Source organism: Aplysia californica, unplaced genomic scaffold (assembly GCF_000002075.1).
Source record: "Aplysia californica isolate F4 #8 unplaced genomic scaffold, AplCal3.0 scaffold00241, whole genome shotgun sequence".
Taxonomy (NCBI): domain Eukaryota; kingdom Metazoa; phylum Mollusca; class Gastropoda; order Aplysiida; family Aplysiidae; genus Aplysia; species Aplysia californica.
Genome location: NW_004797511.1, coordinates 593,193 through 621,097, shown reverse-complemented (window position 1 = coordinate 621,097; position 27,905 = coordinate 593,193). Strand labels below are relative to the sequence as shown.

The following is a 27,905-nucleotide window of genomic DNA, read 5'->3' as shown; positions in this document are numbered from 1 at the left end:
TACGATTAGCTGAACATGGGACCAACATGGCCGATACTGCCAAAGTTGTCGAGGGGAAAATAAAGTTTCGTGAGGGCAAAAAGGTATGATCTGTGCCTGTGAATTCTTTCGAGAACGCTGTTTTACAGCTCAGTTTTATGTTGTCTCACACGATCTCTATTTTATGTTTCAGTGGAAGTCCCGATGGTGTGTTCTCAAGAAACCATCCCCGGTTGCAGGTGAGTCAGAACGTTATTCCAGTACAAAAACAACCTTGCATAGACACTGACTGCCGATAGCCAGGGCGGAAAGTAAGAGCTCAACTTACATAAAAAGTCTACTCAATGTGGCTACTTTGCAAACTCTCAGCGCCGTCTGAGCTCCATTATTGTTCATATTGTATAAATATTATGTGACATTAGTCCTGTATTTCCCAAATAAAGCAACTAAGTTACTATTCTAAAGTCTAATCTAAAGTAGAGTAGTTAGTTAAAGATTCTACTGCAAGTGCAAGAGTGCTAGAGTCTAGACTCTAGATCTAGAGGTTTACTTATTGTCATTGACAAGAAAGGGAAATCCGAAAAGTGCTTGCAAAGGGCATGTAAGACCAAGTCAGTCAACAATGCTCCGGGATTTGAGAGAGTGGTGCCCAAAAACTGAATTTTCAGGAGATTGACCAAATCAGACGTTTCCATTCTATTCTATCTCTATCTTTTCCCGTTGAAAGTAGCAGCAATTCTTTCTCAGCTCCTTCAAGGCTTCCTAGTTTGGTTTAACCCTCGAAGTGTTGCTTACATTTTGCAACAAATAGTAATAGTGTGTAGTAGTCTGTGGTGTTCGAGTCAGGGGAAATTTTAGATCATAATAAAATATATGATTTCTCCCAAAATTATGTTGGAAGGTGCTTGAGAACTGGCAAACCAGGCAAGTAAAGGCTGTTATAACCCGTTCACATTTTCAGAGTGTGTAAAGTAGGAAGTAGAGCTCATTTGGAGGTAGATCTAGATCTAGTTGAAATTGAAATGATTTTGGCGATATAAAAAAAACCAGGATAAACAAATTGAAATATTTACTAAAATGACGGACCAATGAATGAAATTTATGGCTGTCTACATTTGGAGGGTTACCTTCTGTCATTAATTTAGTATTATTGTACTTTGTATATATATAATGTGTCGTGTCCCTTCTGAGTGAAAATATTGGAAATAAATTTTTATAATAGATATCTAGATAGCTTTTCTGTGAGCATCCAAGCAAAGGAATGAATGGAAAATCATGGTCGCCGATGTCTGTCGCAGATCTGGCACTGGATGATGATGATGAATAGATATTATTAGAGGTGTACCCAGACTGCAAGTCTAGGAAGAGTTCGAGAAGGTGCTAAAAATTAAAGAATAGAATAGAATACAACAAATAAAAAATAAAAAAACACCCAAGATCAGACAAGATGAATGCTTGAAGTGCTTTTATATGTCAGACTGTAGTCTCGTGTAGAGGTAGACTGAAACTGTTGTGTACGGTATTCTTAATAGAATGCTTTTAAATCTCAAGATGTCTGTACTTAAATTTGAAATAAAATTTAGTTGTCTGAGCTGTCTATAACTAATCTGCCATAAAAGCTGACAAAACACCTTTTTCTCTTCACAACAGTTTCGAGAAAAAGGTGGGTTTTTTTGTAAGCGTAATCATATAAAAACAGAGTGATTTTGAAATTTGAATTTGAATTTATTTTAAAACTAGTACACTTTGATTTTTTTTTCACACAAGTAGGGTAACGTAACTGATCAGGTTTTCGATGTAATAGAAGCAAAATAAACAATTTTGGCGTCAAAATGAAAAAAGGCATTTTGTCAGCTTATATGCAGTAAGAGTTTAGTAAGGTCTTTTTAATGAGCTGTTAGACAGACTTCCTTTCAAGTGTGTGATATTGGTAGACTTTAAACTTTAGAAATGGGCCAGTGATGGACTAATATTATACTTTCTCTAGCAATTCATGCCTTGTGATCAGTTATAATATAAAACAATGAGTAAGCATAGTGCAAGCGTAGGCTTTCTTATAGGAGCTCCTAAGAACCTTGCTACTAATCTTGAGTTTATAGATATGATGTTGAAGTTTAAAAATTGTTTTGTGCTATATTGTCTCTTGTCTAAGAAAATATTTTGTTTTGAAATTGCGAATTTGTCCAAGATATCTAAAAATTATCCTCAATTTTCTTTAGTTCACCTTCATAGCTAAAAGTTATCCTCTATTTTCTTCAGATCGCCTTCAAGTGTCTTTGTTCAAAGATGTTGTTGAGGTTTTGCGGCAGGATGCAAAACCAAAATCTGTGTTTGCCCTGGAGGGGTTTCTTGGTCTGGATGCTGGTTTTAGGCACGACAGAGAAGCTCATGTCATGGCGATCATTTGCCAGAAGAATGTGCATCTCATGGCCTTTGAAATCAGGGAAAACATGATCCAGTTTGAGATAAAGATACGCCAAAGTTTAGGGGAAGGTATGCATTACAGAATTCATTTAGTGTCAATGGCTAAGCTCAGGAAATACTGTTCTGGATGAAACTGTTGTACCAGTAATTTTAATGTTATTGCATTGTATTTCTGATGAAGTTCATTGTGTAAAAAATTCTTCACCTAAACTTATGTCACCCATAGCACGCCAGCACACCTTTTCCTGGGGTTTTTTTTTTGGTGTGGTTTTTTTCTTGTTTTTTAAATTTTTATTTGAAGATATCTTTTAAGTTCAAGTATTGTGCTTTATTTAATTAAAAAAGTAATAATAATATTTGATTAGGAAAAGAGTGAATCAACAGTTTCACGTGTTGAAAGTATTTGACAAGAAGAAGAGTGAATCGCAAAAATGGCAATGCAATTATGATTTTGTTTTATGTGTGTGCAATTTTTTAACTGATAATGCTTTTTTCTTTTTTCTACCTCACAGAACACCAGTTTCCTGTGCGTGTGGTGAAATCCCCATCCAACAGTCGGCTTCCAAAGGATAATCTGAGACTTTTCATTCATGATTCTCGGTTTTGCCTGCTTGCTTTTTCCCCTCCAAAAGTGTTTTTGTCTTGGAATGTGGAAGACCTTCGTAGATTTGGAGCAAGGGATGGGAAATTTTGCTATGAAGGTGGAACACGATGTGGCAAAGGTATGTCTTCCCATAAAAAATACAATGATTGAATCAGGTTTAAATCAAGTTGTTGAGATTATTTTAAATTTTGACTTTGTCATGACATAATAAGTCATTGGACATGAAGTTACTCCTCTGAATTCTTTTCCAAAGGTGTCAAAAATGAAATTCTGCCTATAATGTTGTAAAATTGATTTTGCAATATTTTTTTGGGTGGAATCTTACTCCTGGGGCAGTTAACTGATGGTCATAAAGTTGTAATTATATCCTAAAATTTATCCGAGAATACGACTAAACTAAATGGAACAAGTAAATGATTTTTGTGTTGAAATTGTTTTTATCAGACCCATTTCATTTATTTGTTTTTGGAAGATTGCAGGCAAGTGGATGGTGTTACAGAGTTTCTTTTCCTAATCATGCTGGTTTTCTGGGTTTTCTCCCCCCCCCCCCCTCGTTTTGACTTAGTATAATCACCAGTTTTGTTTAAGAATTGTGTACATTTTGTTCATGTTAGGTTCTGGAGTCTTTGCACTTGAATCAGAACAAGCAGAGGATATTGCTGACATCATCAATTTAGCATCCACCGGAAAAATGTCTAACTGTCATCGCAAGTTCAAGAATAGAAGTAAGTTGGATGAACAGAAATTTTTATCTGTGTCTGTGATTGTGAAGAATTACATGTTGCTTACGTGAATGGTACAATTGTGGCTTTTGCTTATTGTCCATTTCAGGTCTGCAAGGTTCTTTGGTACTTTGTTGACTCTCATTACGTAAATGTTTGACATGTGAGGGATTTTGATATTAGATGGAGAAGTAAGCAACTTGCCTTCTGAAGCCCTTTTAACCTAGAGTAATGTAAGTTAATTTAGAGACTTGATGGGGTATATTAGGTTCTAAGGTGTTATTTCCACAATTCAACTCTGAGGCAATTGAAGGTGACTTTTTCACTCTTGCAAATAGGAAACATAATTTTTGTTTTTTTTGTAACAGACTCTTTAATTCCAAAAAAGAAATGTGATAGTTTGTCACCACTTGATTCAGTTGTGTTCAGTTTTGTGGCAAGAATATCATTAATGAAGCATTCAACTTCCTAGGATTTTGCATTGTTGACTACCAACCCCCTCCCCATAATCTGTCTAACTTTTATCATGACAATCTCATAATGCATACTTGTGATATAAAGACCAAAAATGTGTATGGTAACCTGACTTCAGATCTAAGGAGACAGTTTATTAGTCATGTGTTCTATCTTATTGAATTAGTTTTGGTGTGCTGTTTTGGAGTGCCTTTGCTCAGTAGACACAAATGTATTATCAAAGGATTTCAAAACGCCTATTATGTTGGGACCCTTACTATTCCAGAGAGAAGTTGTAAGGTAAATGTTCATGCTGGACACCCCCCCCCACACACACACCTCCCTCCCTCCTGTTGAGCACTGGAGATTTGACACTCAGAAGACATCTTATTTTAATGTTTACAAGTTATTGTGCCTCCCATTTCTCTCTTTTTCTCTCTCTTTGTCTTTTTCTCTTTCTGTGTTTCTTTCTCTAATTGTGTCTGTCTGTCTGTCGATCTGTCCGTCTGTCTGTCTCTCTCTGTCTCTGTCCGTCTGTCTGTCGCCTTTCTCTCCCCACCCCCTGAACATCACTGTCTTTCCTCTGTCTTTCACTCATTTTGTGTAACTTCCACATACTTACTGCAAGTATTTGATACTGAACTGTTGTACACACTGTAATTTATTATACAAGTAGGAAAAAGATGTGTCATGTCACATTGGAATCGGGTGCTTTTCAGTTTTTGGGCCTTTGAAGTTATTGGTATAATCTTAAAGTTTATTTTTGTATTGCTTTTGATGAGAATAATACCCATCTATCTTGAAAAGAAGTGGAGATATTTGAAGGAGGCGAGACTCCTGGTTTCAGAGGTTAAATTCGTGAGAAAGTGGCTGCCAAAGTTTAGTGAGTTCCAAAGCTTGAGTGTTGTGGAATTGCAAATTAATATTTTTTATGCTATGTATTTCAGTAAAATCTACATAGAAATATGTTTTTAAAAGGACATTAAAGGTGTTGAGCCCAAATTTGTACGATAAAATCGCCCTCCATGGAGAAAAGTGTAAGTTTCTTTGATTTCATTAATTTGATGGGTGCCTGATTTCAGTGTGATGCCACACATATTCTTGAGACTTGAGAAAAAGATACTTTTCTAGTAAATCATGATCTATTCATGTCGTTTTGAAAAAAATTGGATAAAACAGGGTTTACAGCAGATTTTGAGCCCTGTCTTAGTAAAAATTCCTTGAATGATCCAGTTGAGAGTGTAAGGCAGGGAACTGTATTGAAATATTATTTTTGTTCTGAAATTATTAGGAAGAGACTGTGAAATGACTCCTCATACTTTGTTATGCTTTTTGCTATGGTTTTATGAATGAAATTAGAAGTATTTGTCACATAAACATGGGAAGAGTTTTGCGACAAGAAGCGACAAATCCCATTTTCTGGCTTTGAGAAAAATGATTTCTTTTCTTCACCTATTTACTGAATAAACTGGAGCAACTTTGTTTAAAGAGTAAAGATGATATAACGCTTGAATGTTGGATTCTCATATCTAAATTGATGAGGTCACATTTTTACGGAATGTGATATCTACATTAATTATTTACAAAATTAAATGAATTTGTATCAAATGATATTGATTAATAAAAGAGCAAATTTGGGTATGACCTGCAAATAATTAATGACTAATGGTACTGGTACGTTTAAAACGACCATGGTAATAATACCGAAACCAACAAATTGGATGATTTTTGTAAAATTGTTTGTATAAGCAAGAGGCTGCAAGTAGAATACACTTTGATTCCTTTGCAGTTTGTTTTTGTTTGAATAGCTGCTTCTTAATTTTTTGCAGCCTCAAACCATAATGCAACTTTTCTTCGCTTTAATTTCAGCAAGCGGGGACAACTTTTAAACATTAAAAAAAGATTAAATCGTAATAGTGTGACTAAGAATAATCAGGAACAGAAAGTGCAGCTGACAAACTTTTCTCCACCATATGGCTGAAGAAAAGAAATTGGATGGTGCGGAAAGAATGTGTTGGGTTTTCCTAAAAAGGCAGAGCACTTTTGTTTTTAAAAATAAAGCAGCACTTACTGTCGTTATTTAAAGTTTTTGAAGAAAACAATTATTAATTTTGGAATTTGCATTACCTTGCCAGAGACAAGTTTCGGCCAAACTTCTGAAAATGGCTTTTGTCGTGTTTTGTTGTAAAACTGTTCATGTGTTTTTTTAACTTGCAAACCAGCCTGAGGATGTTTGCAGAAAAATGTTTATTATTATGGGGTTCAAAAGTTTTTTCATGGGCTGACATAAATTGTTTCTGGTTCTGTTGATTGCAAGTGAACTTCTTCTTTCAATTTGTTGCTTGGGTAGATGGAAAATGTGCTCTCTGGGTAGAGGTTGCCTTTTGCAGCATGTTTTATTGGGCAGTTTAAGAGAACCGGTGCTCCCCACAGAACTATTGCCTTTTCTGCCATGGTATTATTCAGAAGGGCAGGAGGTCTGAGCTTTTCTGACTTGTTGCTACTCTAGTAGCATTCTTTCCATTTAGTTTTGATTAAGCTGTTTTCTTAGATTTTTTTAAAGACAGAAAAAGTATTTTTCTTTGTATGTATGATTGTTTCCTGTATGTTACATAAGATGGACCTTACTTTTTCTTCAACAGTAATCGCAGTGTTAATTGCTTGCACTTTAAATGTACCTAGGGTTCTTTTTTAAAGAAGCTCATATTTTTAAAATCATATTTTTGAAATGTAACTGCTTTTGTCCACTATTTTTGGGAGTAAAGTAGTCCAAAAAAACTCTAGAAATAAAACAAATTTGCAAAGCAAGGGGAGGTTCTACCTCTTTGCCTGTGTTTGTCTGTCTTGCGTTTTTCCCAGCACTAAATGACCATTATTGTGTCAGTGGGCTTCTCTCCTCTCAAACATACCCTGAGGTTTTGGATGAAAGTGAAATTGTTTTGCATTGGGTAAGTTAACATAGGAGTCTGAAGGAGGTCTTAATGTGGAATAAATGTGGTGGCTGCTTACTGACGTTTATGCCTTGAGTTTTGTAGGAAGAACAAGTTCTTGTGTCTGTGTGTAAGAGTGTTTTTGTATGTGTTTCCCAACTCCACAGGCTCCCAGATAGACCTTGGTTCTCATCTCATTGCTGACATGTCATCTTTACCCTCACCCTCACCTCATTATCATCACCATCACCCCAACATAGATGCCAGGGCCCCCACCCAGGGTGCCCTCCCCACTACTCTCAATTGTTGTCACAACAATCAAACTGGTAGTGCAGACTCTGAGGACTGGAGCTGGTATAAGCGTCACTCGGTCAGTGTGATGGATCACCGTCGCATCGCGGCTTTGCGAGAGAAAGGATATCTAGAAAATAGAGATCAGCTGGCAGGGATTTATGATGTCCCTCCTAGTCACAGTCGAGTGCTGGGGGACCCACCTTACCCTGACAGCCTCGAAGAGTTTGGATATTCTCGACCGCGGCCACATGCTGATGAGGTTCTTATGACTACTTCTCACGGGGCTAGTGTTGGGGAAATGAACCGGCCTGTAAACCCTTCTATGATTTACTCAGCAAATTATAAAAAGATTCAACCAAGAAAGACTGATTCTGAGCTGGTAGGAACTCATGGGTCAAGTCCTTTGGAACAAAGAAAGAAAAGGCAAAGCGCCAGTGCTGACAACCTAGATGAAAGAGATATTCGTAGAATTTTATCTGAAGGTGTTGAGCTGAACCCTGACGTCAGCACTGACAGTGAGCATCATGAGACTCTTCTTCTTCTCAGAAAGGAAGAATCAGATTTACAAAGGGAGATGATACTTTTGGATGAAATGGATGAAATACTTCAAGTCTGTGCTGCAGAAAATGAAGAGTTGACCAATAGTTTAAACAGAAGTAATCTCAGCAACATATACTCCAATAGCACTGAAAGTTCACCTTCCAAATATTCATCCCAGAGTTTCGAGGCATTGTCTGGAGCCTCAAATTCCATTAATAATGCTAGTCATTCTAACAAAGTTTCTACTGCAAAGTCTCCATTACTACCTCTTGATCAGGAATTGAAAATAATTTCTGGAAACATAACCACAAGAAAGAAGTTTGTGCCGTGCACTTCCACACCTCAGAAAGCAGACCGTGCTACGGCTTTGAGGCTGAACACCAGTATGCCAGAAGGCAACCCTGTGAGCCCCATGTTTCATGCAAAATTGCACAACATACCTCAGCGCTCCCATCTGAACGCTCCTCTGCCATACGTCAATCTGAGCCAGTATGATGATGAATCCCACAGCCACGTACACCTGCCCGGCAGCGCTGACTGTGTTCCAGTCACCCGTGGCACCAGCATGCAGGGGCTGAACACCAGACAGGGTAAACTACGAGCTGGACACACTGGTAGTTTGACAAGTCTCAATACCCCTGTTGCTGCGTCCAGTCTTACCAATTTGAGTATGGTGGCCAGAGATCGAGAACTGATGCGGCAGCGACAGATACAAAACCATGCGACAGCAGAAAGACATCAAGCTACTGAGTTTCACTGCAGGAAAGGTGTTGGCACTGAAAGCACCAGGCAGGAACATCAGGAAATTCTAGTAGTCAATATGACTCCTCAGGGTGTTTATTCTTCCCAGAGGTCTTTGGTACAAGATCATGGAAGTGCTGGTTCAAGGTCACATGTTGATTTGGTGAACATCTTAACAACAGATGCAAACACTCCCGTCAGACAAGAGACAAGTTTAAAAAGAGAAGAGATCTATGAGAATTTGCCACCAAGGAACCTTGAAACACCACCTCCAGAACTGCCACCTAAGGGTCCAGCTTTACTTAAGAAGATTCGCGCTTCAAGTTCACAACCCCCTAAGAATACAGCTCTGTCCAGCAATCCGGCTTCAAGATTACAGAGCAGTAAAGCACAAAACCCAGCCCAGTCTCATGATGATAGGTCCCAGCAGCCCGTAGAACAACCACGGAGGCTCAGCATGGAGCGAGAGGAACAACGGAAACAGGAGAAACCGGAAGATAATTATCTGATGATGGGCAGTCCAAAACTTGGACATAAACTGGCACCAGTGACTGAGAAACCTGCTAAACGAGTTGGTCACTTAGATTTTGTAATTTGCTCTCCTGCTGCACAAAATGGTGCTTTGGTGAAAAGTGATTATATTGACATGGAAAATGTTTTGGCTGATTGTGTAGATTCATGTTTTGAAGATGAAATCTACTTAGATGTTGAGGAGGCAAGAAGGAACATGCAAATTAAAGACCTCTATATTTCTGAAGCAGATCTAAAAATCAATGCTAGCCCTGTTGCTCCCCCAGTGATGAAGCTTCAAGGGGAGAGCACATACATGGAGATGGCTAGTGTGACGAATGCTAACCGGAAAAGTCTCACCCTGCAGGGTGCAGACATGCCTCAGGTACTTCCACTCCCCCAGAAGGCAGCGACTGTCAAGACTACATTGAGCCCACCTTTACCCTTACCTCCAAAAGTCCGACACAACTCTGATAGTGGAGTCCCTCTCAGGAGAGCTGCCTCAGATGTTGGTGAGGAACCAACCAAGAAGAAGCAGGAAGCAAAGCCAGTAAAAAGTCCCATGAAAATTTATACTAAAGTCAAGTCTCAAAACAAAAGAGGCGAGGCCAGTGAGCCACCAATGCCATTCCCCAATCTAATTGAATTCACCAAGAAAATGTCAGAGAGTCGATCTACCTATGTAAACACCTATGTTGATGCTAGTCAGAATTTGGTGCCTGATGAATGTCCTGTAACTAGAGAGGTATTGCTTCCTTTGCCTCCCTTGGAGCCCCACAAGGAAGGATTTTTGGCACGACTCAAGAGGAGAAGCTCAAAGGATAAAGGTTCTTGCCAGGTTCAAGAAAAAACACCTCCAGGTAGCAATGCAAAGAATCGCACCAGCGTGCTAGAACGCAGTATGTCTGAACACGAATCTTCCAAATCTATGAAAGAAGAAAAGGGTTCTAAGTTGAAACTTGGTCGGCGTAGATCTTCCAGTTTTCCAAATCGTTTGAGCTACCAAGAGTCTGTGGAACCCATCGGCGCTCCTTGTTTGAAACCCACAGGATCTTCTTCCAGCAGCTTTTCTTCTGGGTCTTACAAACAGAAATCAGACTGGAAGCCAACAGAGCAGAGTGAGAGCTCATCTTCTATACACGATTTATCGGATGATTCAGATATGTCACCACTGCTCAAAAGAGATGACAAAAAAATTGATTCAAAGTCAGTCACTTTGCTGCATGTTCAAAGAACTGAGGGGCCATTAGTCAATCCGTACCTGCATACATCAGTGTCTGTCCCGAAGTTTCCTTGTCCTTCATTGGATCTTTCAAAGACTGATGATGAGAAACTTCTTGAAATGAAGCAGCAAAAAATTTATAAAAAGCCAGTAATATACCAGAGATCATCTTCTCTTGATTTGAAATTAGACAAGGGTTTGAAGAATGATGAGTCGTCTTTGTCACGCCCGTCAGAACGGAAAGTTTCTTCCAACTCTCAAGCATGCGCATCATCAATTTGCGATCCCGACATTCCCAGCACAGTGTTGCCATCCAAGTCATCCACTTTTCAAATCAGTACAGTCCGTAGAACAACTCAAGTGACAGAAGATCCATCATCAGCTGCTATTGCAAATGAAGACCTTCCCCCAAGCCTTCCGCCAAAGTCCAGAACCTATCAGAACCCATTGTCGCCAGTCATAGAAACTGCATTTAGCCTAGTCCCTCCCAGTGAACCTGTTTATGTGGAGATGGATGAAGTATCAGCATCAGTGTCAGCATATAGAGCAGCCGCCGTAGCAACGAAAGGTGCAGGATGTCAGTCTGATAGCAAATCAGCACCAGCTGGGGAAGGCTGCCATGTTCCATCTTCTAGTATTGATTCACAGGCAGGTATCATTTCACTCTAAGCATCATGATGCACTTTTGTGCATTGGCCCGCAAGCCAGAAACATGTGCAAAGGTGGACCTCTTGTTTCCTGGTAAATTATTCAGTTTTCGAGATTGGTGAAGCACAAAACGTAGCATGAATGTGTTTTCCATCTCAGTTTCAGTTTCACTTTCTAGCCTCTTTGCTTTCTTTGGCCTACCGTTTGTTTTTAGTTGAAATTCTCTGCACGCGTTATTCTTCTGGTGTGGCATCTGTAAAGCTTTTGAATGAAAAGGTATTGGTTTGCCATGCGGAGAATGTTAAATATTATTATGCATCTCGAATTAGGCTGTTGACCATAGAGAGTCTTTACTTCTAATATCTGTGAAATCTCGTGGTGATCACTTAAATGCTGCTTTGGTTTTTGTGCTTTGTTTCCTTTGTGTTCTTGCATGTTCCTGTTTAAAACGTCTTAAGCAGCATGTAAGCGTGTCTTTCGCCTTTCATACGTGAGTTTCAAGCTGCTAACTGTGTTGTTATTTTAACTTGAGTGTTATTCCTGAATTTCATGTTTGCATACTGCTCTTTATTTCTTGTCTGACCTCCCATTACTGACCATATCCGTCATAATTATACTGTGCTTTTCCAGCAATGTACAGGTGTATATAATGCACTCCATTTAGTAAACGTTTGATTGAATCATAAAATCATGGAATCATGGGGACCGAAAAATCAGTGAGTTTGTGTCATAATTTTTTTTAAAATTTAGGGGCAAGGGTGGGGGGGTATCTTAATGAGACTTACTCAAAATGCACCCAGTCACAATCGGCAGTGTATCAATATTTTAAGGCCCAATTATTGATCACTTAAACAGATGAAAATATAGGAGTAGGAGACATCATATAATTAATTGCAAATAAACACTTTAAGTATTGTACTGTACTTCCGTGTTTATTGTGGATACTTCTTACATTTGTTTAATCTTGTATGTTGTCTTTGTGCATGTTTTGAGTCAGATTTTGTTCTGTGATAACACGTTACCTGGAAAAATATACGGCTCTAAGCTTTTAGTGTTCCATTCCCCCGCACTGATTTTACTGTTATATTTTATGGCATTTGTTTAATAATCTGTTACTGTCAGCTGGTTTGTCTTTCTTACCATTTGTGAACTGAAATATCGGTCACTTGGACCTCCTTTCCAGAGTTTACTGAATGTTCTTAATATATTCATTGAGAAAAACAAGTGGTGCTTCAGAAATGTATATTTTGAGTTTGTATAGGTAATATTGATTCTTTGCTGATCCTTTCTTTGTGAAAAGAAGAGAATGGTTTTGTGGCTTACAGTTGGCTGTGGGTTGGGGTTTTTTGTCATTGTCCATCCGGTCTTTTCTGGACTTTTGCCCTTTTGCTACAGATAGTAGGAGAGAGCTACTGTTCGGTCCTACTTCTTTCCTTTCCTTCTGTTTGTCTGACTTGCTTTTCTTTACACTAAATGGCTTATTCTGTTGATGTGCTTCTCTATAGCTCAAACCAGCATACTTGAACAAACCCTATGGCTTTTTGTTGGCAGCGTTAATTCTTTGGAGATGTTTCTTTGCTGGCAAATGACTTGTGTCAGCATTTTGTATTACAAGTCACAAGTTCTTGGTTCTTTATGACTGAGATGTAGCATTCTTGTTGCACCTCATGATTTAGTTACTCTCTTCAAATTTTGATTTCCAGCTTCTCTTGTCCTGCAAGTAATTTGAGAGTGCGAGTTGTGGGATCTTTTTATTTTCTTTCCCTGTGTTCTTTCTATCAATCTTACTTTTTTCCTCACATTTTTTCCCCTTTATTGGTGCATCGGTTTGTTCAGGCTGTATTCAAGAAATTAAATTCAGATGTATTACTGAGAGATAGGTACAGAATGAATGGCGTGCTTAGAAAAAGGCTATCTGGATAAAGGTTTCTTGTATACATATATATTATTATTTCCGGTGTGTGACATTTAAGGTCTTGGTGTGCGATATCACCTATGTGCCTATGTCTCACACTGAAGTCTTTTAGATTTACTTCTAGGGTATTTACATCAACATTATTGCTTTACCTGGCGTGTGTGCTGTAAAGTAATGGTAATTACTTCTCTTGACAGATTTTTTTTTTTTTATCCCTGGTATAAGGGGAAGGGAGCGAAGCACGCTTCATAGAACTGGCTGTGACTTATCAGGTCTATCAGTGCACACTGCTGATAGCTGATAAGAGGAGTTTTTCAAGCACTGGCTTGACTGTACCCTTCCTGGGCTCTTGCCATGAAGTTTGATAGCTTGGAACAGCTTCTAAGAAAAGGAACATTGTTCACTATGCTAATGCTGAGTGGTTTTTTAATTCTTTAACTCATGTGGTGGGTGATTGTTTCCTTTTTAAGGAAGGGTGGGGTTACACACTTTCTTTGGGAACTTGAGTAAAGAAAACGAAGAACTGAACGAAATAGAGATACATGCTAAGAAGAGATGTGATATAGGGTGTGTGTGTAATAACATAGATGGTTTATTTTCCTAATAATCCCTTGATTCCAGAGCATGCTTGCATTCGTAACATATTTGTTATACGTTGAAGTGGTCCTTGAAGTAGATGAGTTGTTGTTTGTGTTTCCTTTTTTTTCCCCATGAGTGGCGAGTTGCGGACAGATTGTAAAAAGCATTTATTTATGAGATTAAAGTAATGTTTCAAGATTCATGTATGTTCTTACAGAAAGGGGATTTGATAATAATGGTGCTCTTGTAATCCCAGACATGATAGTAATCCTATTTTCCTGATCTCTACTACTGCAATGTGTTGTTGAAAGTTCTATTTTTTCTTTGCTTTTTCCGTGGAATTCTTTTTTTCTGGAAGTAAACGGTTGTTTTTTGCTTTTGTGTTTGTATTACCTAAGTTTGAGCTGAAAACAATTTTGACATGAGTTTGTATGCTGGTCTTTGTATGTTTGGGTGGCGCTAGATTTGAATGGAGGCGTGAAATTTCATAATCATGAAATATTGGAGCTGAAAGACATGTTCAAGTATTCATGTAATAATGTTTCCATCCAAAGAATGGTAGCTTTTTTACATTGTTTAAGTAGTGTGCATTCCTATATGGAAAGACACATTTTTAGACTTGTTATTGTTAACAATTTTAGTGCTGTATAATGTATGCTATTTCATTATGATCCTAGTGTTTTCATCAGAAATAAATGGTAGATCAACGGGAATAAAAGGCATTGTGAGTAAACTGTTGTATGCTTTACCTTTACAGGAAGACTGTCAACATCGTCCAGTGAGGGAGTCATAGATCAAATTAACTGCACAAAGCTCACAATCCCCATCAGTTTTGTTCTGGGTGAGGCCAGCCCATCTGGGGTCTCCAGTGATAATGCTCAGTTCCCACCGCCAACACCATCTTCTCCTTGGCTGCAATGCCACCAGTCTTTCTCTACAGTGGACACGTCCATGGGAGTCTCCGAGTGTACCAGCCCGGCAAAGTCTGTGCTGCGACCTCGCTCGGGAACAGAGTACGTTGTGATCAGCCGCAAGACTGTTCCCTCCGTCAGAAGTCGCCCCAGAAGCATTGCTTCGCCCACTCGGAGACAAGTTTTCAGCTTTGACCTGAGCCCAAGCGAAGTTGTCAGCCACACCCGCTTGTCACATCATCGGCGCAGCAGCCCGCACTCCCCCCCAACCCACAGCGTTCACTCTCTGTCTCATGGCTCCAGGTCTCCCTCTAGAACACCCCAGCCTTCCCCCAGTCAGTCGAGCACTGCAGACACTACCCAGTCCAACATGAGCCTGCATGGTGGTGACATGTGGGAGAGGGAGCCCTTCCGATGTGCTCTCCTGCGTCGTGGCGTGTCTCTTGACAGGCCTGCCCCAGCCTCTCCGTCTCCTGCTTCTTCACCTTGCCCAGTATTGTCTCACTCCTCGATCTCATCTGCTCACTCGAAGGAGACCCACAAAAAGTCTACCCTTGGCAGCCCGTTGATGGAAGAAAATGTTTTCTTTCCCATTGACCTGTCATTCAGTGCCTCCTCCCCTCCCTCATCATGCTCACCGTCCCCACTTCCGTCAAGGCAGACTCCTAGTGTTCATGAAGTATATCCAACATATGTAAATCAAGAGTTCATCATGTCACTTGTGAATTCTTCGACTAATGGAAATAGTCGGACTGTCAGCTCAAGCAGTAGTCAATCTAGTGCCACACCTCTTCGTGCTGGAATGCAATCCCTTATGTCGTTATTTTCTAGAGAATCTTCAAGACATTCACCCTCGGAATCAAATAGCCTAGGTCGAAGCAAGAGAAGTCGATCAAGACATTCAGAATCAGACGCTAACCGCCCAGAAAAGCATAGCTTGAGTCTTTCATCCAACAAAAGCTCTCACAGTTCCACTTTGCCATTGACCACTCAGTACCCTCGCCCTAAATCAGGGGAAAAGGCAGAGAAACCTTTGTCTCCTTTATCTCTGCCTCCAGAGGACTATTTGTCAAATTACCAGTGTAAAGTTCATCAAAAGGAGTATGATAAATTTGCTCATTCAAGTATCATTTCAAGAAGACGTGCTCAAACAAAGAACAATTCTAGTAATCATAGTCAATCTAGAAGTGGTGATAACATAGCTTGTGGTTTGTCAAATGATGGCTCTGTTGTTGCTGCTTCCCTTTTAGTTACCCCCATCAAATCTAGTGGATACAAAAATATTGATTCCTTCAACTTCGCTGCCGCAATGGCGTCTTCGCAACATCTATCCGGCACAGGCGTTGGCGTGGCTGTAGATACAGAATCTCATTCCCTGCCTGTAGAGGTTGGTTCACAAGAAAGAAGCCTCGCCTCGACAGAAAGAAGTTTATCAAAGCACAGAGCTTTGAACATGGACAGTAGTCCTGGCGCTGAGCCCAGGGGTGTGTCTCCTGTATCTTCTACAGCCCACCCTCAGCCTCCTCTACTCGGACGTCGTCTGCCATCGTCACCCATGTCATCGTCACCACCACTCTCTCCCAACCTGACTCTCTCAGACACTTCAGATTCTCCACCTTCATATTACGCACCGTCTCCTCCTTCCACACCTCCTCCACCCCCTCTTCCAGCAAGGAAGCCTGTCTTGCCTTTGCCATCGCCCGCACCTCCTTCTACCCCATCTGAACCAGAACTGGGTTCCGACTATTCGGACACTGAAGCCGAGTTGAATTACATCGAGGTTGACATGACGAAATCTCCACAGGAGCGCCGTCCGCAGCCTTGTCCAATCGCCTACACCCGGAGAAGTAAGCGTGTCAAAACCAAGAGGGAGGAGGAGCTGCGTTATGCTGTGATTGACTTGCGTGCCACACAGGCTCTGCAGCAAACCCGCCAGGAACATGTGCACGCCAGGGACAGTGGAGTGAGGAAACCCTCCATTTCTCTCAGCAGAATCAACTCGGCTCCTGCCTCCTCAAAGAGAAAACCACTGTCACTTGTTCCGAGAGAAAGGAAGCTCAGTTCAGGGTCGGTGGATTCCTGCTAATGGAGGGCGTTGTACATCATAAACCTGTGGTTTTCAATTGTGAATTCTTAAAGTGACGGATAGAACCATAAGCTTTTGTATTTTAAGAATGATTTTGTGTAGTCAATTGGGAGTGCTTAAATTTTCTCCACTGGCTTAATGAGAAAAGCAGATGGAATTCATATTTATTTTTATGATTTCTGAGTTTATCCTGAAGATGTCCTCTTTTGTGCTTACTTTGATAAGTATTAGTATGGCCTGTTTGTGAGCAGAAGTTTGTTATTGAATAATTCGATAGATCAAATTCAGTGGAATTTGAAGTGAGGATTTGTTTAAAGGTAGGCCTTATTTGTTTTCCATAAGATTACAGTTGTGTAGAACAAGATTTAAAGTATGGTCTATCATATTTCTAGGGTAAAAAATCTAGTTATAACACTAAGTTCCTTTTTTCTTGGGAATCTTTTTAAGTTCTTCTGTGACGATAGTTATTATAATTTTTATATTATTTTAAAGTGACAATATTTATGAGCTGTTTGAAAGGAGAACAAATACTTAAATTTTGTAAAGGCTTTTCAAGTTGCTCTTTCCTTCAATCTGGAAATATGTCTTCTTTTTTTTTTTTTGTACTCGGTTATCATCCTCATACTGCTGACATCAGAGCCAACAGACTATTGAAACAATGTAACGGCAATTTTAATTTTTTAGAAAGAAAGTAAGAAATTTGGTACACCCACCCAAGGAAAATTAAGTTGTTTCCTATTAATTCTGTTTTTCCTGTAGCGCTTTACAACTACTTATTGACTATTGGGAGATTGAAGGAGCATATTTTTTCAAAATGGCCTCACATAAAAGGATTTAAAAAGTGTTTTCAACAATACATGATGCTACTTAGTATAATTTTGTGGACTTTTGTGTGAAGTTGATATTGATTATGATAGTTATTCTGCTCATCCTGCTTTTATATGAATGACTTTATATTCTTGCATTTTTGTCTTCAAAGGCCCTTTGTCATCGCATTAGGTATCTTGTTCGATCTTTATTGTTAAGTGCCTTTTGTCCAAAGCTTTGGATGTTTTTGGCTTCCTCTTCACCAAACTGCTGAATGTTTGATTTTTATTTTTAGAATATGCATGCTCACATTATTGATAATGATCCAAAGAAAGCTAGTTGGCTCAATTGTTTGTTTCCTAGAATTGCCATGGCCAAGAACAATTATTTGGAGGAAGGGAGGTTTCAAAAGGTTTGTGACGGTCCAGGCTACATGTTACTTAAGGCAGAAAATTTATTAGAACAATGACATTTAAAGCTACATGATGCTTGCATTACAATTTTCACAGTTTCTGTAACCTAGGGATTACAGGTTTCAACATAAGTTAAGGACCACTTGCAAACACTCTGAGTGGTGTTCTTGGGTCGACATGCACGTGGGCGTTCTTGGACTGGTCCAGTGGCTTGATGGCGCTTCCTCAGGGGGACAATGACAAAGTGTGACACTGCAAGCCTTCTGGCAACTTCTCGGTGGGCTCCAACTCCATTCTGCAGCCATGCCATAGCTCTGGCACGATCAAAGTCCCTCAGCTTTCGTCTCGGTGGTATATGATTTGATACTGGATTTTGCTCAAACGGCGGCTTATATATTGCCACCAAAGTGAGCACAGTTCGAGACCGTGCATCTGTTATGACGTGCACTAGAAATTTTAACTGAGGAATGTCCGTGGTTTCGCACACAAGTCGATAAAAAACTGCAAATGTGGTTAAAATTCCCTGAGGATTCCATGCTGCCTGTAGTGGTTTTGCCCCTTTAGGAAGCTTTAGATTAAAGTACGCATTGGTAACCCATTAACACTTTCAGAGAAAAAAATTGTGAAACATTCCTTGCTGTCTTTTTTTTTTTTTTCGGATTAAAAAAAATCAGGGCTGTCTGTCAAAGTGGTCCTTGACTTATGTTGAAGTGTGTAGTATTTTGATTGACTGTAGTTTTTAGAATGATACTGAAACAGTTTTGAAATAGCAGTGGAATTATAAATTCATGGCGCTGGCTCATTGGCCTACTGAAGCTTGAGGGATGTTCAAAGCTATGACTTGAAAAGGAGAAAAAGTATCCCTGTATCGTGATGTTGCTCATTTTCAAATGGGGATAAAAAAAGATTTGAATATTTTTTTTTTGGGGGGGGGGGGGGGGGGGCATGTGGAGTGGAGAGTATGCCCTCTGCCTCAGTGATGCCTCATGTTCCTGAAGCAGAAGCCTGTGACTTTTGACTGATACACAGTAGTGTTGTCACATCAGTATTATCTTGTTATTTGTCATTCAACATAAATAACATGTATGTTTAGGGAAAAGTGTATATGTATGTATATTATTATATACCTTGTGTTGTGATGATGATGATGGAATTACTTTGTTTATGTCCACAATGAAGCTGCTGAGAACCTGAAAGGAAACTTATATTTTATGACACATGTTAAATCTGTTGTGCCTTGTTATTTTTATTCTATTTTACCTCTATCTACGTGTTGTGGCCATATGGGGAGAGCTCTTTCTCCTTGTTTCTTCCAATCCCAAACACAAACTCATCTACACACGAACTCACAAAAACATTTTCTATATTGTAAGATTTTTGTCTTGTGATCTTTGATGTGCTTTTAAAAAGATTTTTTAAGGAATTTGTAAAGTGATTTCAAAGACTGTTTTTTGCATTTTTGTCTTCAAAGGCCCTTCGTTATTGCATAGCGTGTTATTAGGTTAGTAGAATGCTGATGCTTTCCCCTGTAGGTTGTTTGTAGGATTTAATGAAGGAGTTGGCAATCATGAAACGAGCTCAATCTTAAACTCTGCTATTTTTGTTTAAATTAGACCTTAAATGAGTTGATCTATAGCACAGTTTCTTGGTAATGCCTTAAGATTTTTCTTAATTTACTCAAAAGGCCAATACAACATCTTTTTTATGAACGTTGCAACATTTTGACTAAATCAAAGCATATTGAAGAAAGACTGGAAAATTCTTTTCCTCGCCTGAGCACTCACCCATTCTTTACATTCTTTTTGGTCGTTTTGTTTTTCATAATATTCACATGAACGCTTTTCTTTTCGGCCATCTTACGATGTGTTTGGGTTGAACCAATGCATAATTGTGAATATTACGTGCATGTGCTATGAAATTAGGTTTCAAAAGTCTTCTCCTGTCTCTTTAGCTTGGTTCTTAATTTTTTCCTTGCCACTGTTTCCATAAGTTTTGTCTTCCTATTTTATAAGTGTGGCACTAATTCCCAAGCTTTCTTTGAAAAGAAGGCTCCAATTCAATATTGAATACGATAGTGGTAACTTGTATCGGAATACCGTTGCTGACTGACTGTCAAATAAGGAACAATTGTAACAAGTGCCGTTTCCTTTGTTCATAGAATGAGCGTGTAGTGTGCGTATACGCATAAACATGTATTTGCATGGGACTCTGCAAGTACAAGAACCACTTTTATTTATGAAAAGAAGTTAATAAAAGTGCACTGTGTCGTTCTTCCAACAGCTTTCCATAAGTCTGTTTACAGCTTACGTTATAGTCCTGTATTCTCCGACTCTTGACAATGTCTTGTTCTGGATCAATCTGATCACCCATGTTCAAGGATTTCGTCGCTGTCAAGAGGGGGGGAGGAAGGGAATTCAGCTCAATTCACGCAAACAAATTACTGTTTGGCTCCCGCTTCCCATGGAAGAGATGTTAAATTGGTTTTGCTGTGAAGAAGACATTTTGTAGAGCAACGGGATCTTTTAACTGGGATGTAGCATCCTTCACAGCCCTGATTGAATCTAGAATCTAATAGATCTAGTGTGCTTATTGAAGCATATTTATGGCAACTAGTAAGTTATCAAATATAGGTGCCTAACACTAATACTGTACGGTTTGTGAATTCTTGCATTTTCAATGGGCGAATTAGTAGCAGTGTGTTGTACATGATTCAGTTGTTCTTTAGAGTTCTAAGGCAATCCCTTTGTGGCCTTATACTTATATATTTTGCAGTTCTTTTGTATGCAATATAATGAAGGTTGTGCTGAATTTTAGGGGAAATTTTACATAGAGGCAGAATCTACCCTCCTTGTGGTTACATTATATATATGCTTTTGCTCTTGAATCTTCTTCTTTTGAAGACCATGGATGTTCCTTGAATGCAGCATTCATTTTGACTGTTGGTAGTATGTATCACACTTTAGTTTTATTATTTTTCAAGTTAAGACTTGTATTTGTAGAAGTTTTCTATAAATACAACATTCAATTTTCACAAGTGATGTAATGGATGGTGATTTGCATTTGTGTTTTAATGTGGACATATATATATAATGGAATTGGGCAACAGGAGTCTATTCAGTTGAAATGGCAGTGCATTCCTTCGTAATGATTTTAATGTAGTATGCAGAATGTGGAGATTAGAAATACTGCGGTGTCCACTTAACAGCAATACAGATTAGAGCAACATCCACCTAACAGCAACCTCAGCTTGTGTAATGGAATTAATTTTCCTTTAAAAGTAACAGTCTTACAAGTAATTGTCTGACAAAAAATTTTCCCACCCTCTCGCCAAGAGCCACCGTCCTTCAAGAGTCTCCCAACTGGGGTGTGTGTGTTTATAAGGGGGGGGGGGGGGGGGAGGGATCTGGGCCACTCGTATTATGCTTACAATATCAAAACAGCCTTGCAGTTGGGCATCAGCTAACTTTAAAAGAGAAGCTGTGATCAGACCTTGGCACTGATGCTGCCAATAATCTAGCCCCGCGGAAAATTGCGTTTTTTAAAATGAAAAATTGCAAAAAATTGCAACCTTCCCATCCCGGACGCATTATCATTAATATGGGCTTAACATTTTTAGTTTAAAAAACATGACAATTTGAGTACCAAAAGCAGAACAGCCTTTTAAAAAATCATGACACACAATAGGCATACAAATTTTATTAGCAGCATTTACTAGTAACTACACACGAGTACGTACAATAAAGTTATCAACCAAATTTAACATAATACCGTGTGACATAAAATAACAGAACCCTCGGTTTTTGTAATAACCTTTAAATGAAGGCATAAAATTTGACAGAATTTAGTACATACCGGGTACTTGTTTCATGCAAAGATCTAGAAGTGTATGAAGTTTCATGAGGTGTAGTCTATAAAAACAAAAAATTTTGACGTGAGATTTTCAAAACAACCTTTAGAAATACAAAATAAACGTATGCTCCAATCAATTCAGATCCTGTTCTATTTTTCTCTTGAAACCTTCGATACACCGGTAATCTGTTTTTAGATCTATTTCAGATATTTTCTGCTTTAGAACCTGTGTATGGTATTGTTTTAACACTAAGTCCAATCGTAAAATACAGCAAAAAACATGTTTTTTCCATAAACAAGAGTAATAATAACAATGTAGATCGTTTCTATAGTGCCCACTCGTGTGTGAACGCAGCTTAAGGCGTTTGACATAACGGAGTGTCTTCGCACGCAGTAACCGGCAACCGGGCATGTAGTCTCAATGTCACGTACACAGTAACCGGGCTGTTCAGAACTCCCAAGTTCCGTTTTTGTCACCCGGTGTTGCCTTCAACCCCAGCCCTCTCCTGACTGTACCTTTGAAAGAATCAATAATCCCCCCATTCCGGAGCCCTATACTTCGCAGCGCACAAACTTTGAATGAACTTTGGTGATCCCAACCGGTACTCACAATGTGATGCAAAAGCACAGGTTCACTGACTGGTCATGATGACGAGCCTGACAAGACTGACAAGACGTTTGTATGACTTTTTTTTTTCAACAAATGACAGCACAGGACAAATATTGATTTATTTTCATTCCGGTTAGGTACCGTGTAGGTATAATGGATACTGAGACTAGGTGCCTGGTTACCGTGTATGTAGACACTCCATTTACATAAATGCATCATGTACGAACAATATTCACGCGCGCGCACACACACACTCACGCACACCTTACACGCACACCACACACACGCACACACCTACTTGCTTATCACACGCGCACGCTTACACACATTAGATCTTTGTCTCAGTTTGTGTTGTACGTGATGTATTCCGGTCTGAATTTCCGGTTATAGCTTTTAGAGTACGCCCAGTAGGCTAGAGCTTGGGCGATATGTACCATGATTTACGCAGACCTATCGGCTCTGTACTCGCACCATGTCATATTTAAAATTTGGTTAAAATTAAAGCGTTGATGTATTTTTGCAGAAAATTGCAAGACAATTGTGAAAATTGCGGGTTTATTGCAAAACTCAATGAAAAACGCGGCCGCAACGCGATTTCCTGGGGGGCCGGAACAATGTTCTCACCCTCTGACGTAACAGCATCACCACATACTGCTCGTATTGGGTGTTTTGCTTGTGTGTGTGTGTTTGTCTATTGGTGAGAGAGAGAGAGTGAGAAAGGAGGTGGGTGGTTGGCGGGTGCTCTGGTGTGGTTTGCCTCTTCTTTCCCATCGAACGTCTATCGTCCTTATTTCCCCTTCTTTTTTTTATGTTTGTTACTCTCTTGTAACACCTCTATTCTTCTGGCGCTCATATGACCTTATGCAGTTGCGAGCGCCGTAAAACCTCTACTAAAACTAAAACTACTGAGAAAGGAGGGTAACATTTCTTTCTAGCAGTTTAGTTTCTATCCCCCTACTCCCAAAAATTCAATTAGCAGCAACAAACGCCGAACAGCAACAAAGGCTTGCTTCCCAGGGGTGTTGCTGTTAAGCGGATACCACTGCATCTTGTTTTTTAAAAATTTAGTTTTGCTCTTATATCGGCCTCTAGGGTAGAAGTTTTTTAAAAAGTTGTCCACGGGTCTAAAATAGTAGTGGAACCTCTTTACGAAATTCTTTTTATTGCTTGTTATTATTAGCAGACTGGAATCAGAGAGGTATACTCTTTCTACAATCACCATTCCTTTGACAATGTGGCAGTTTTTAATGTGTTTTCATTCACACTCAGTCAAAATATAATTCTTTTTAGAAATTGGACAGTCAACAATTTTGTAATTAGATCAGTTTTAAGTTTTAGATTTTCTCAATCTTTCATGGTTTATTGCTAGTCTGTGAGTACAAGTAATTTAGGTGTGAGGTTGTGAATATAATCACTTAATAATGTGTACGAGATTTAAGCTTTTTAAAAAATTTCCCAAAGCTTTGTTCCTCCATGTGATGGGATGGAATTATTTCTCTCGTGTTACCGTAGACTTTTATAGTTTAAAAGTAAAACAATGAAGTAGATTGATGTAACTGGTAATGTTTATTGTTTTTCATGTAAATGCCTTTGAATACTTTGGGGAAATTATGGTTTTGGAACTGTCACAATAATTTCAGACCTGATTTATTATTTTTTTGTTAATTAATGCACACACTCACACAAGAACATGTCTCACAGAACATATTTATGTATCACTGGAGCTTTTTATTTATTTTTTGCAGTACTTATTAAATCATTGTGAACTTTCTGTGTGTGCCTCTGGCTCTTTTTTTTTGTATGAAATGGGAACAAATCACTCGGATCAAATTTTGGCATCTGTTATGTAATACCTTTATTGTGTTTTAGTTGTCCTTTTTTTCACTCTGTGACTTTTATTATTCTATGTTTGTGGTAAATGTAATTATGCTAATTATTTTTATTGCATGCCTTGACTTAAAACATGATTTTATCAATACTTTTATATGTATTTTATTCACCAAATATAACTTTAATGCACTTTTTAGTCGCATGATAAAATATTTCAGCCAAGACTTGTTCCCAATAAATGTAATGTACTTTTATTATTCTTTGGAATTTTAAGTCTCAAAGATGTTGTGAATATAGTTGTTTGAGTATTTTTTGTACCATATTTATTTTCTATTTATCTTTGGTGCTTTTCTTAGTTAGTTAGTACTTAAAATATGGTTTTAGTTAAATGTCTGAGACCTCAAAGTTTTTGTTGGTTGCTAGAGCAGCACAGTCACAGAGGAAAATTTTTTTTTCTATCACACGTGATTAAATGTCTCCTTTGGAAATTTCAATTATTTTTTAAAACTAGTAAATGTTCCAACAGATTAAAGAGGAAAAGTAGTCATATTTGGGAACGGATATAGACATTCTCCCATACTAAACCTTATTGTTTGATAGACATGGAAGTAGCATTTTTCCTATAATCTGTGTAACTCATTCCCAGGTCCCATTGGTGGAAAGTAACCTTTTGAGAACAATATTGGTCTGTATATAAATATAATAGCTTTGGGTACAGACTTGATACTTACTTTATGCAGTGTGGCAATTTATTAGTTATAATTTCATCCACGAAAACGCGAATCTACAATTTTCCGTCATTTTTTCAGTTAAAGAATTAAAATGCTGTCTTTAGTTAGATTCCAATGCCCCATGCATGTGTGTAGATCTGTATGTATTGTAAGGTGCTCAGTTCCTGTGCTCATTGAAGAGTGAATTTATTGTACCTTTTACCATTACATTACTTAGTTTGAAAGGAAAAATAAAAGGATTGTGGGAAGTGAGGTCTGCATGGGGTTTTTGCATTATAAATGCATGACTCTTCCAAATCCATATGCAGCACATTTGGGAAAAGGAAAACCTGTTCGGAAGATCTTATCCAACAATTGGAATATGTCTGTGTCCATTGTGAGAAAGTTCCCTCCCCCCATCCCTTCATCTCTCTTTGTTTTCTTCCATTGTGTGGACTTTAAGTAAGATGCCTGTATTGTTCATCAAGAGACAGTTTGTACAAAAGTAAATTCCCGTGTCCCATCTTTTGTAAAATTATGACAAGAAATATTTGCAACCCCATTGGGATAAATTGGGTGGTGTTTGGTGAGAAGTCTATATCTGTGACTGAGATCTTTGCCTTTGAGAGATAAAGTGTACGTGATTTTTGTCTTGGAGAGAGAAATATTTTCAGTTAATATATGATTTACGCGATGCATAGATTAATGTAAAACATGAAAGTAAATTATGACTTCACACCTACGGGGTCATAGACAAGAATACTTGCTTGGGAGGCCCGACTGCTTTCCCAGGAGCGCAGACAAGTATAATCGTGAGCGAAATGACCTAGATCTAAACAAATGCCTGTCGATGTTTCCCCAAATATATTAATGTTTTCATTGATACATGGATTAGTTCTTCCGTTTTGATATTTTCCTTCCAGATTTCTGTCAGTTAAATATGGAAAATGATAAAGTGAGTTTCAAAAGGTATTTCACAGAGTCTGAGGGGATCGACGAAATTTCTAGGGACCCAGACAATGTTGACTTGGACAATGGCGACTTGGACAATGGCCTTGATTGTTTAAATCGGGAGTCTTCAGATCAAGAACAAAGTGGTGAAAAATGATTGAGGAACAATTTACATTGTAAGTAGATCAAGATCCACGATTTAATCTTTTATCCCTGTTAGGAACCGACTGTTTACAATATATATGAAAGCTTACTATTTCATAATTAATCACACCTAAATGACTCAAACCAAAATAGTTTTTTTCAACGAATTTATAGCAAAGGTAAACATATTCTAAACATTTTGGTGAATTTTCATATCTATAACTTCACTAGAAGCAGAGTTATTGATATTAAAGTAACTCATATCTCGCATAGTCAGAAAGCAGGTGGCAGCTCTGATCCTGGGGAAGTGAAAGTCAAGTGTGAGGTGTAGGTGTTAACGAAAGTTTTCTTTCTCCGGTATGTAAGCGGACTGGGAATAAGAATTAAACTTAGCTTTTCCATCCATGGAAATAAAAGTAGCTTTTGAAAGATGAATTGACACACAATACCTTTGCTTGAGTTTCATTTTACTTCTTTGCTTCACTTCCTGAGTACTGGTGTTTCTGTTATCTGTCTTTTATGGTAGCTGTGCTGAAAGTTCTCATTGGCCTTCTTCTTGAGTGCCAAAAAGACCCAATGTGTACTTTTCAAGTGCAATAATGTACATGTCTGATATTTATTTTTAGAAACAAAATGATATAAATATAATTTTGTCTACTTTTGCTGCTTTAATCAACACTATGCAACAAGAGTTGTTAAGTTCCCTCCCTGTGAAAAGCATTGCTCAATTGTTCTCCTAAGTCCAAAATTTTGTCTGCTTTGAACACACCATGTATTTTTTCACAGTGGAACCATGAAGGTTGTGAACGGTTCCTGGAAACAGGTTTCACAAATCCATACATTTCATCAGTTGATGTACTTTTTATGTGCTTGTACTTGTACTGGCAAAAGGAATAATTTTAAAAAAGAGATATTCATTTTTCCCCAAGGGAGTGCCTTTGAACACCAGCTTAGAAAATTATTTTAGCTTAAAACAAAATCTCTGTATGCTTTATCTTCAGTTCATTTCAATTCTGTCAAGCTTTGACCATTGATTTCAATACATGTGCCTCAATTTGTTGACCAGACTCTGTTTTATTTTCTTGCTTTGTTTTCAGTTGACCTCGCATGAGTTGATCATATTCTATTCTCTGTATTATATTTTAATGTTGCATAAAGGAAATCATCCATGTACCAATAAAATTTTCATGTGCAATACACATTCAAGAACAAAAGGAAATGATTTTTTGTGTTGGTATGTTTCAGAGCTTATGAACACTAGATAATCGTTTTATTGTCTTGCATACTTGAAATTTTTTGTTTTCTCGTTTCCTTAATTGAGACCTTGGGAAATTTCAGAGTTTCCTGCAAGGGCAAAGGGACTTGTAAAAAAGGGAAATAGTCTAGTCTAGCATACTTACCGAAATTGGTGGGACTCTTGAAATCTTTTCGTTATACATGTATGAATTTCCCTTTGTATGCAGGTTGAAAACAAAGGATTGAGGTATAAAACTTTAAAGGGGAGAATTCGGGAATAGAAAATTTGTTTTGCTTTGTGCATGTTTTGTTATATATATATATATATTTTGGTTTTTGTAAAGTATTTTACGGCGCTCTCAACTGCATAAGGTCATATGAGTGCGCGGGACACACCTAATATTTTCAGTTGGTAGGAAATTTTGAATTTTGCCCGGGTGGTGGCCGAAGCCTACTCTTATCGATTTTAGACCACCAAGGGATCTTTAACGTGCGCAACTTGCACACGGGCCCTCCGAGATTTTTCGCCCTTGTCCGAGAAGGCTAGGAGTAGATCTTTCCTACCAGAAGATCAGGGGTGTGGCTGAAAGACAGCAGTAAGAAGAAGCGAAGGAGTAGCAGTAGAAAGGCTGCAGAAAGAATCAGGAGCCCAGAGGAAGGGGCAGAGGGGGTGGGGGCAGAAACAGGAGACGAAACAGACGACAGAACATTGCTAGAGAGCAGGAAATGAGGTGAAAGGAGACAAATTTAGAGAAGAAATTTTTCGGTCACTACTCGGATTCGAACCCGGGACCTTT

The 27,905-nt window shown here is 38.6% G+C and overlaps 1 protein-coding gene across 1 annotated transcript; it reads left to right on the top strand.

Annotated features, from left to right (window-relative positions):
- Positions 1 to 27,091, top strand: LOC101863989 (serine/arginine repetitive matrix protein 1). The gene is made up of 6 exons (XM_005100242.3): positions 1 to 83; positions 173 to 218; positions 2,239 to 2,472; positions 2,916 to 3,125; positions 3,622 to 3,732; positions 14,319 to 27,091. Exons 1-6 carry the CDS (start codon positions 27 to 29, stop codon positions 16,556 to 16,558), a joined length of 2,898 nt encoding a protein of 965 aa, XP_005100299.1. The 5' UTR covers positions 1 to 26; the 3' UTR covers positions 16,559 to 27,091.
- Positions 27,092 to 27,905: the final 814 nt, after the last annotated feature.

Bases quoted from the DNA above. Each gene is read 5' to 3' on its own strand.
- LOC101863989 (XM_005100242.3), top strand. From the start codon at position 27: ATGGCCGATACTGCCAAAGTTGTCGAGGGGAAAATAAAGTTTCGTGAG. The intron at 84-172 runs GTATGATCTGTG...TTTATGTTTCAG, and splicing joins AGTTTCGTGAGGGCAAAAAG to TGGAAGTCCCGATGGTGTGT. The intron at 3,733-14,318 runs GTAAGTTGGATG...TTACCTTTACAG, and splicing joins TCGCAAGTTCAAGAATAGAA to GAAGACTGTCAACATCGTCC.